This window comes from Raphanus sativus, chromosome 3 (genome assembly GCF_000801105.2).
Source record: "Raphanus sativus cultivar WK10039 chromosome 3, ASM80110v3, whole genome shotgun sequence".
NCBI classification, from domain to species: Eukaryota; Viridiplantae; Streptophyta; class Magnoliopsida; order Brassicales; family Brassicaceae; genus Raphanus; species Raphanus sativus.
In genome coordinates, this window is record NC_079513.1 from 12,775,859 (window position 1) to 12,787,033 (window position 11,175).

Below are 11,175 nucleotides of genomic sequence, written 5' to 3' on the forward strand. Positions count from 1 at the left end.
TCTCAGTTATTAATCTGTTCTTGAGTTAATGTTTATTAAAGAAATAAAAACTAAATCTAAAACCAATTAATATCATTTTACAAATATTCTAAATTATATTGAAAATAATAATTTACTTGGTGGATAATTTTTAAACTTATTTATTTTAATTTAGATTTAAAATAAAAAATAATTCTAGAAACCAACTAATACTTTTTACAATTTTTTTAAAAAAATATTAAAAATGTGAATATCAATATATATGTTATCATAAAAGTTAGTGACATGTACATTACATGTTCTACATGTTTTCTACATGTTTTTACTACATCTCAGTCTATTTCTGACTAAACTTGGTATGCAATTCTATTGACCGAAATAAATACGCCTATTATTTCTTATAATACATTGCAAATCATAATCATTTCATTATGATAATGGTCATCATCCCTATAAATCATAATCATGCCATTAATTGTGTCTATATTAATTCAATTTTCTGTGTTTTAGGCGAATCAAAATGTCAATCATGTCATTAATATTTTTATATTATGAATTGATGAAATCCTTTCACTTAAGCAACAAGACCTTGAGATTAAGAAATCTCAATAAATGTTAATAGATTAATAATGTTATTATTCATCAATTTGCATATGAATCAAAAAGATAGGTTATGATCGTAATTTAACCAAATTCGCTTAAATATTAAATTTAAGTTTCATATGCAAATTTAAATAAAATTATTTAAGAAAAGATATATATTAAAAAAATCTGACTGTAACTTATGCAATATTGAAAAATAGAAAACTGATATACGCAATCATCATAACGCATTTTGCTTTCGATTATTATAAAAAAATTACTATAAACTTATTTAAATTCTCATAACCAATTAAAAATCACACACAAAAATTTGGGGATTTAATTGAGAAACATTATTAAACAAGTTTTTAAAATTATTAAACAAAAATCTAACCAATTACACAAGTTGTAAATTACTCTTATAAATTTACTTTCACAAAATTTACTTCAATTACACAAGTTAAAAAAAATCAAAGCTTACTTCCTATAATATGCACAATGTCCTTCAATCTTTTATTATATAATATGTATGTAATATTTATGACTAAAATATTTACCATTTTAATATCTATGGATTAAAAATTTTAATCTCTATTTAGTTCGTTCGCTCCGCGCAAGGCGCAGATATCAGTTAGTCAATATTAAACTTTACAAACACAAGCAAAGTAAAGACTTCTGCATTGTTGCCTACTATAGTTTGCCATAACTGTGACAACCCGTCATGTCGGACCCCTGGCTCACAAGCCATGCAGATCAATTAGAAACAGCTTATCATGTGAGAGAGTTGTTAATGGGTGAGGTCCTAGATTCAAATCTTACCAATAATCTAATTATTGAGTTAATGAAAATTCATAAGAGAGGGTTAGGATCGGTGCCTTGTAGAAAAGTGAACCATAGATTCGACGGACGGGACATGTTGTCACAATAACCTTCAATATAAAGTGTTAATCCTTAATACAATGAGGTGGTCATAAAGTGTAACAACATGGTTTGAACATCCTACCTCCGAGTGAATTCCACAAAATTACACATTCCTTATCAGGAAACGGTATAAACAGAAAAAGAGATAATGACATCGTTGTACATATTAGGCTACATGTGAAAGTTGTAACCTCCTTGCAAAGCTTCTACCCTCGAATGTCATAATCTTTGAAAACAAAGTGAAAGCTAAAATCTCTCACGGCAGAATGTTTCCATAACAACCCAAATCGTGTTTTTGTCGTTTGATTTTGTAATTTTCAACTGTTATAACATATCAACGATGTTAACGAAAACTATTATGCGACAAACATTCGAATCAAGGCTTTAATTATATATAACCTCTGGATAAATAACCTTTTATATTACTTGAAGGGTTAACAAAAAAGCTAAATATTCAACATTCAAAAAGGCAAAAGAAAAGAGTGGCTTCACCTCGTGGTTTCCATGGAGGAGCCAAAGTGGAATCTTGGAGTATTATGCTTAACTACCTGTCACGGGTATGTATTGACTAGTGCCACAATCAACGTCCCACTAGTTATAATTACACACTATCAATGAACTGGACCACCCATGACCCATAATATGGGCCAAGACTCTAAAGCCTCACGTATCCAAAGATGTTTTTTTCAAAAAAAAAAATATTGTCTTTTTACTACAATTTGTTAATTTCAGAAAGACGCATCATTGGCTGCGAAAAGCATTGCCTTCAGCTTCAGTTCCACGCTGTGAATATTAGCTTCTGCGACGCACACTTTCTTCAATAGTCGAGCTTCCACCTTTCTCAACTCCATACACACTTTTATTAGCCTCGTCCAAAAAGCTTTTCCCAGTAGAGATTTCGTTCTTGCTAGCTCCCACTGCATCAGTTTCATCAGCTTTCTTCAATCTTCTCCATCTCTGTTCCTCATGCATCTCTGCATCCATTTGCATTTGCATAAATTTAGCAGCTCTCTCCTCCTCTGATAGTATAGAGCCACCACCATTCCACCTCCTATACATTTTGGCATCCATATTCCCTTGAGGGATGCTTGTCATTGTCTAAATCCTCTGTTTTCCTTTTTCTATCCTCTTGAGACCGATACTTCATCATCCACATCTGTCTCTCAATAGTGCTTACTATAACTTTTTGACTCTTTGTCTAAATCTGGCCTCCGTCTCTCATAATGTTCATCATGATCCACTGATGTTCTGTGATGATGGGACTTTCTTCCGTTCTCTTCACCAGAATCTTCCTCAGAACCAGAATGATGTCTAGATGAGCTCTTACCCTGATGTTTTTTCTTGTCTTTACTCTTTCCCTTTTCTTCAACCTGTAAAATAAGAAAGTTCTCAAACAGGTCAGTAGCTTTAGAAACGTACAAACATAAAAGATATTCAATTGCAAACCCCCATGAACATAATAGAGAAAAAAAAAAAAGATACTTACAGATTTGCGAATAAGAGCCATTTTGACGGGGTTATTCTTGATTCTGGCAAGAGCTTCTTGCTCGCGCGGCCTAATGAGAAAAAGAGTCAGAGTGAAGCTTCCTCCAGGAATCATTATTAGTAGAGGGCGTCTTATCCTCAAACAACGCACCAGGAGCCGAAGGATCTGACTTCTCTCTAGCACCATTACCAGCTTCAGCAGCATTGGCTAAAGGCTGCTCTTCTTTCTGAAACGATACACCTGAACCACTCGCACTCCCTTTCCCTAAAGCTAATCCTGAATCATACAGAAACTCCAATCTCTCTTGCCTCCTGCAATATGATAAAAAACGATTTTTAGAATGACCAACAGCTTCAAATCACCGATTCAATCGCATATTATAGATTCTACACTAAAATTTAGTCTAAATCATAAGAAACGAACTCCAAACCCTAACCCTAATTCTGAATTTTATATACCACGGAGAGGAGAGAGTAACTTTATCAAGAAGGTACCAAAAGATACTATTTTTAGAATGCCTCACCGATTCTATCACAATCACTAAAACGAATCAACAACCAAATCATAAGATACAATTATACAAGCTCTAAACCCTAACCCTAAATTTGAAACTAGACACATCTATTGGGATTGAGAGTCCGAGAAGGAAAACTTACGGTACGAGACCAGCTTGTTCCTGAAGAGCGCGAAATTCAGAACGCACCTTCTCCTGAACGATCTGGAGACGAAGCTCCTCAAGCTGTTTCTGCTCAGCTTTCCATACGTTCTCGATGTTACGGAGACTCCCCGTATGCCATCCCTTCTTGTTCAAAAGTTTCATCCCCATGATTGCTTCGCCTTCTCTTCTCTTTCTATCGCTTTCAAAAATTAGGGTTTACTCTCTCTTCGTTTTAATCGAAATCTAGCCGAAGGTTTGCAATTATATCCGCGCTACGCCGACTAAAGAGACTGATGGATATGTGATTAAATCAGATTCGTTCCCTTTATAGCCTTGTTTTGGTTAAAGTGCCTGTTGTGGGAAATACAAAATTAATTTAAATTTGATCCATTTTAGCTTGGTTAAAACATTTCTTGGATCATTTCTTCTGCTGCAAGAGATAGTCTTTTCTTTTCTTTTCTTTTTTTTACATCTTCTGCAAGGGAGTCTTATTGATTTGTAACTAGGGGTGAGCATTCGTTATATATTCAGTTCGGTTCAGTTTGATTAGGATCTATTTGGATTATGGATTTTTGGGTTTAAAATTTTCAATTTCATTATGGTATTTATAAATTTCAACACGGATTTGGTTCGGGTTTTTTCAGATTCGAACCGGGTTTGGATAACCGTTTTAATTACTCTGAAATTTTTAAAATTCGTTATATATTTTAAATTTCTCAAAATTTAAAAGCAAAATAATATATAAATATAAATTTGAATAATACATGTCAGAATATCTTAACTTAACATATAAATTGGTTAGAATTGAATAATATGATAGAGAATCAATAGATATTTCAAGTATTTTGAATATTATTTACTTATTTTATATATTTACTTTTAGCTATTTGTATGTATTTTCAAGTAATTTGGACAATTTAAAAATATCTTATATATTTTAGATATGTTCTATACTAGGTGATTTTCCCATGCTCATGACGGATATAAATATTTATAAAATAATATATTACAATAATTTATTAATAATTTAATTTTAATTATTTTATAATTTATATAAATAATATTATATTGTTTTAGTTAGATATGTGATTTTGAATATTTAATATATGATTGATTTTATTATCACTTATATTAGATAGCATCAATTTCTTTGAACTCAACTATGATATTTTTTGTTCTACATAGATTAAAGTTTCAAATAATTTGTGATTTTCATTTAGATTGGGTTTCCTCTTATATATGTAAATATATTTAGTAATAGTATTATATATATTGTGCTGAAAACCAAATAGAAATATCAATTTAAGTGTTGATCAATTCGTAATACATAAATAAATACAACACTAATATTTTAAAATCTCATGCAAATATGTTTTAAAAAAGAAATAATTTGCAAAATATAGTTAGTATTTTATTTTTCTTTATTGGTATGGTTTGAAGCATCCCATAATTTATATGTATAAAAAATCAATAAACATTTCTATAAAATAATATTTTTTTATTCTACCATTGATTTTAAATATAATAAAATTGATTACTCTAGTTATTCATTTTGTGGATAGGATGACAAATATTCCTTTGTATTAAAGTATAATTATTTTTATTAAACCAAATAAGATTGGTTTTATTTATCGCATCAGTTTAGATTTCATCTTAATGTGTAAATATATTTTTGTAATAATTTGTTATTTGTTAATTTTCTAAAAATATTTAAAAAGAAAGAACTAATTTGTTAGTTGTTAATTTTATAAAAATATTAAAATAATAAGTACATCATTTCAATTATACTAATTATAAAATATTATTATTCAACTAAAGGTATCTTGGTTTATCTAATCAATTTTCTGTAATTATCTGAGAAAATATATATATAAGGCAAATATTTTTATTAGTTTGAGAATATATTTATATTGCTTAAGATTATGTTTAAAGTAAATATTTGTTTTTCTTAATATCAAAATTATTATTTTTGTTAATTTTCCTTTTTTATGAAATCAAATTATATATAAATATATTTTATTATTGTAAATTCGTTTTTTAATTTACAAGTGTTTTATTTATATATGTTATCTAAATAGAAAACTTCTAATTAACATAAAGTATTTAAAAAAGGAAAATCAATTTAGTATATTAATTATATATAATATTTTCAATTCATTAAGGATATCATCATAATCAACCACCGTAATAGTTAACGTGCGTGCGACACGTTGGAAACTGACTTGTTAAATAATATTGTATAGATATTAAATCTAAAAATAGTTAATATAATTAAGTATATAAATCTATTTCAGATAAATTCAGATACCCATAATATTTTGGTTCGGGTTGGATTTAATTCCGGTTTTCTAAATACCAAAGTTTTAAATCCATTTGAATATTCAATAAATTTTGGTTCAGATTTGGTATTACTTTCTCAGATCGGATTCGGTTGTTCGGGTTCTGTTTTTTTCCCAGATCTATTTGTAACCAACAAATTATATTTTGAAAAATTAAAATATATATACTAACAGTCTTACATACATATTATACATACACATTATACAAAGCCTCATTGTTCTAAATGTAAATAATTGGTCGGAATTTATTCTTTCCCGCAAGAATACTTCAGCTTCAATACTTGTCTGTGTGTGGTATGTTGCAGTGCTGTATGGTAATGTAAAGTATTGTGTAGAGATCATCAAACAAAATGTTCGCTCCTTTGGAGTTCACACTTCTGGTGGTGGTGGTGGTGCTGAATAAGCTGACTTCTAAGATAGCATTCTTCAATCTGCAGAAGAAAGAAAAACACTTGAGACTTCAGAGACTTAAAAGAAACAAAGGGTTATGACAAAATCTATGTTATAGGTTAATACATGTGATGAATGTGTCTTAAGCAGTGCAACTCCACAGTCTTCTACTGATGCTTTTTCATTGCTGCTTACTCTAGCTAGTTCAGACATCAACATCTCCATCTCTTGTGTCTGCAACGTGCAGAAAGGAAGTTGTTTCAGTTTCAACATTTGCTCATGTTTATGTCTTGTGAGAGAAACACATTGACATAAGCCGTGTTCGTTTCGTAACCGCTAGACGCAGCGTCAGCAAGAAGAAAAAGTACGGTGGCGGTGATAAAAAATATTAGAATCTGAAGCTGCGGTGACTGCTAACGGTTATTCGGAGAACAAAAAAAGGGGACTCCGTTGCCGTTAATTATTTCAGCGTCTTTTCTACTGGTTGTTAATTGACGCTGCGACCAGAAAACAAGCTGCCGTGCGTCGTCGGTGTTGTGTGTTGCCGAGATATCATGTTTTATTTTTGGCCGCAGCCGCTAGACGCAGCGGTTGAGAAACGAACAGGGCTATATAGAGTTTTGCTAACCTTATCCAGAAAATTTCCAATGTTTTGCACAATGCCTTCCATAGACTTGGAGGCAACATCAAGTGTTTCTGCTAACTCTTTAGTCTCAACCTGGTTTTGAGAATCAAACATTCAACTGTTTAGTGGGGAAGAAGTTCTTCCTAGTTGATCAACAACCGCAATACATACCTTGATATCAACATCCAGAGGGAGGCGCAACGAAGCATTCAATAAAGCTTCAGATGTTTCTGATACTGAAGTTGAGTATTCTTCTTCAAGAAGAGTTGTCCATTGTTCCAAATAAGGAATCTACAAAGAGTTAAACGAGTTTAATCACAAACTAAACATTTATTGATACAAAAAGTACTTTCTCCAATCTAACTTACTTGAGACTCCACAATGTCCTTCACAGCTTTTACTCTCAACAGTCTTTGCAGCTCTATGCGTTTCTTCTGTACAGAGACTGAGAGCTCTGACATTTTCAAACCATGGGAATAAAACAACCTCTGCAAGAAAGTTAATTCACAATTAAAGATAAAGACTTTTGCTAGTTCTGACATAATCCTTAAGATCATCATCGTCATAAAGAATTTGACATAAAGTAATGTAAAATTCATGCTGAACTATCTACCAAACACATTGTTGAAAGTCTTGAAAGATCAGAAACTGACCTCGGCTTGAGCTCTCTGAGCTTGTGCTTTGACCTGAGCACTTGCATTTGCGAATCTCCATTGCAAGTAACGGTTATGAAGCAGTTTCAGACAGTGTGCATCCGCTTGTTGTCCTAAAACTTTCTTCTGTCTCTTTGTTTCGGCTTGACTCTTCGAGTTAGGTGCCACCGGAGGCAACGAAGAACCTTTAATCGACAACGAAGCTCTAACGTCGTCGCAAGATGAACTCAGGGATCGGCGAAGAGGTGAGGAGGCGGCGGGAGTGTTGAAGAGCTTTGCGTGATCTGAGCCGTTGGACTTATTATCTCTGTCGTTATCCTCTTCACTGTCCGTGGAGACAGATAATCGGAGAAGCCTAGCCGCGGCTGAAGAGGTAAGCAAACGCTGCTGGTTCAATCGAGATCTAGACGGCGGAGGTAACATCGCCGTCGTCGTCGGGGTGTCGAGACGGTGTCCGTTCTCTTTCAACGGCTTCGAACGATTCTGGTGGTTTTTTCCTCCGTCTTGTTGAAGAGGAAAAGGCGAGTCTAGACTACGCGCCGCCGTCTCGGAAGATCGGTTCTCACCTCGTCTGATAACTTTAACTGCCGTCTAGACTTCTGGTGATTGTGGTGAAGGTGGTTGGGAGAGTTTGAACGGAGATCACCGGGGAGGAGGAGGATGAAGAATACGATGAAACCGGAGACATGAATCTCGAGCTGACTTCTCTCACTCTCGGCCGCCGCGTTGAAGGCGGAGGAACCGGCGCCGCGCAGTTATCGCCGGTGTCGATGGGTGCTCTTGAACAGACCGGCCGGTTCTCGCTTCCATTACAATCGACGAGAGATTAACCAAACCGGATTTGAGTACCGTCGAAACCTAAAACAGAGGAGGAGAAGAAAAGAGACGATTAGAGAAGTAGCCGTTGAGTAATGATGACAAAGCACTTCTTGTCTGAACGACAGGTTCTATCAATTAGTGAAAAATAATAATCAGATAACGCCTGATTAATACTAATGGGCCTCTAACTAATGGGCCTAATAAAGAGCGTCGAGTTAGTAAATTTAAATACCAACTAGATTTTGACCCGCACGCCCGTGCGGGTGTATCTTTTTTATTAAATGTTTTGCTATTTGTTTTTCATGTTAATATTAGAATTGGACAAAAAATCCAAATCCAAAAAATCGAACCGATCCCGATCCAAAAAGAAGTACCAACCGAACCGAAATTGAATAAATATTCAAATTATTCAAAATTTTGGTATTTAGATAACTGAAACTGAATCCGATCCGAATCGAAGTATTTTGGATACCCAAATGTATTTGAAAAAAAATTATATACTATATATATATATAATATATTATTTTCAGATTTAATGATTATAAAAAATCCAGAATATATATATATGGTACTTTTAAGTTGGTTGAAATAATTGAAAATATATATAAATAGTCAAATGTAAATATCTATAATAGTTATAGTATACTCAATACACCAAAAATAAAATAATTATTTATTCTCTACCCAAATATTTAAATCCAACCATTTATACATTAAGTTTAGGTATTCTGATATATGTTATTCAAATTATATGTAATATATTTTTTTGTTTATATATTTTGAGTAATTTAAAGTATATAATGAATTTGTAAAATAATTTAAATGGGTTATCTTAACCCGAAAAGATCTGAATCGAATCCGAACTAAAATTTAGAAATATCCGAATGAGACTAAAATCTTTGACTCCGAACACCCGAAACCCAAATAGACCCGAACCAAATACGAATAGGTACCCGAAAGCTCACCTCTAATTCACAATCTATTTTTTTCTTTAAAAACAGAATAAATATATAATTAATAGTATTTTATATGTACTATCATATAAATAATCACATATATTATATTTTTAAAATTAATGTGAATATGAAAATCATAATTTAGTTGGTAATGAAAATTTGGCTTTGTATTATATTTTTCCCTATATATATTGAAAATATTTTTTAATAATGGCTATTGGAAATTTTTAGTAAAAATAAAATTTTGAAAATATGTATATTTTGAATAAGTTTTGATATAAATCAGCTTTAAATTATTATTTTTAATTGAAATATATATATATATATATATATATATATAAAGTTTAAATTTTGTTTATGATTATTTTAGACAAATAATATTTTTAAATTATAGATATTAAGTAAATATTTTGTTAGTTCTGATCAGAAGAATCAATGGATATATATAGGCATAAACAGTTTTGAATTATTTAACTACACATTCCTTGTTTGGTTTAATCATCATAAAAATCAGGACATCTTACAATAAATTTTAGGTAAATTTGATTTCCAAGTATTGATTTGAAGACTATTTCAATTTTTTAGTTAATGGATATATTTTTGGTGACGCTTGGTTCCTTGTAATGGAAAAGAATTGAATGTGAGGGAGTTTAGGAATTATTGGATTTATTAGTACGACTTGATGAATGTGAGTGATTTATTTTATTTTGGAAACTAATAAAATATATGTAGATTTTAGTAATTGGTAATTTGAATTAATTATTTATTTTAAATCTAGTGGCATAAACTGTAATTATTTAGGATTATGGTTAAATACTATTTGTACTTCAGTTTTAATAGATTAAAAGTTATGTTGGGGCATTTTACAATTTTCTTGACTAATCATATTTACGGAAGAGAAACACAACTTGAAATACGAATAGTAAAGAGTTTTGACTTTTATTCAAACCAAAGAGAAAGTCAGAAGACTTGCATTCATCTCTACGATTCTCATTTAAGTTGTACGAGTTCTCTTATAGTTTTTTTTTGAAAAGAGTTCTCTTATAGTTCTTGTTAGAATTAGCTGATATGGAGATAGAGAAAGATTGATGTTGAAGCTTCTATGGAGGAGGAGAATGGTGGAGTAGAGTCCTCTAATGGAAAAGAGGCTCTACTAGCTTCAGACCTTTTCAGAATCTTGATCTTGATGAAGATGAAAAGGAGAATAACCAAGAAGAAGAGGGAAGCAGAGGTAAACCACTTCTTGTTTCTGATTGATCTGTAGTTTAAGTGAGTTTGGTTCTTGAGTTCCTCTAGTGTCTTTGTTGTATGGTTTGATTAGTTGTTGTTGTCTTTTAAATATTTAGCTGAGTCTTCAACGAAAAGAAAAAGAAGAAGAAAAGTAAAACAAGTGAGAAGTCATTGGTTCTTGTTTCTGTATTATCTTTCAATGGTTTGCTTTGGTGGATCTTAAGTTCTTAACTCCAAACCTTGATGAATGTTAATAGGAAGAAGAAGAAGAGTTCTCTTCAACAGACTGATCCACCTCAATACCTGTATTGAACTCTTCCCTTCTGGAGAATCCCTGAAGGTGAAATCCAACACTACAAGGATGAGTGAGTTTCACATACCTTTCTACTCTTATGTCGAAAAATCGACAGTAAAATGTTGGTCTGGACTACAATCTATGCATCTGTGTCTACTTTGTAATGTGTAGTAATCTGTGGAGAAAAACATCTGAAGAGAAGAAAGAGATGGAGCGCCTGCAAAAACCTATATACAACTCTC

At 31.8% G+C, this 11,175-nt stretch overlaps 1 protein-coding gene and 1 pseudogene across 1 annotated transcript; both read right to left on the minus strand.

Moving 5' to 3' along the window:
* Positions 1–2,016: 2,016 nt before the first annotated feature.
* LOC108845212 (uncharacterized) lies at positions 2,017–3,925 on the minus strand (annotated as a pseudogene).
* A 2,189-nt stretch (positions 3,926–6,114) lies between these two features.
* Positions 6,115–8,559, minus strand: LOC108846041 (protein ENDOSPERM DEFECTIVE 1). The gene is given in 9 exon segments (XM_018619246.2): positions 6,115–6,396; positions 6,482–6,589; positions 6,984–7,073; positions 7,152–7,271; positions 7,349–7,468; positions 7,634–8,202; positions 8,205–8,282; positions 8,285–8,383; positions 8,386–8,559. Coding segments are annotated over 9 exon segments (1,332 nt in total). The 5' UTR covers positions 8,444–8,559; the 3' UTR covers positions 6,115–6,306.
* Positions 8,560–11,175: the final 2,616 nt, after the last annotated feature.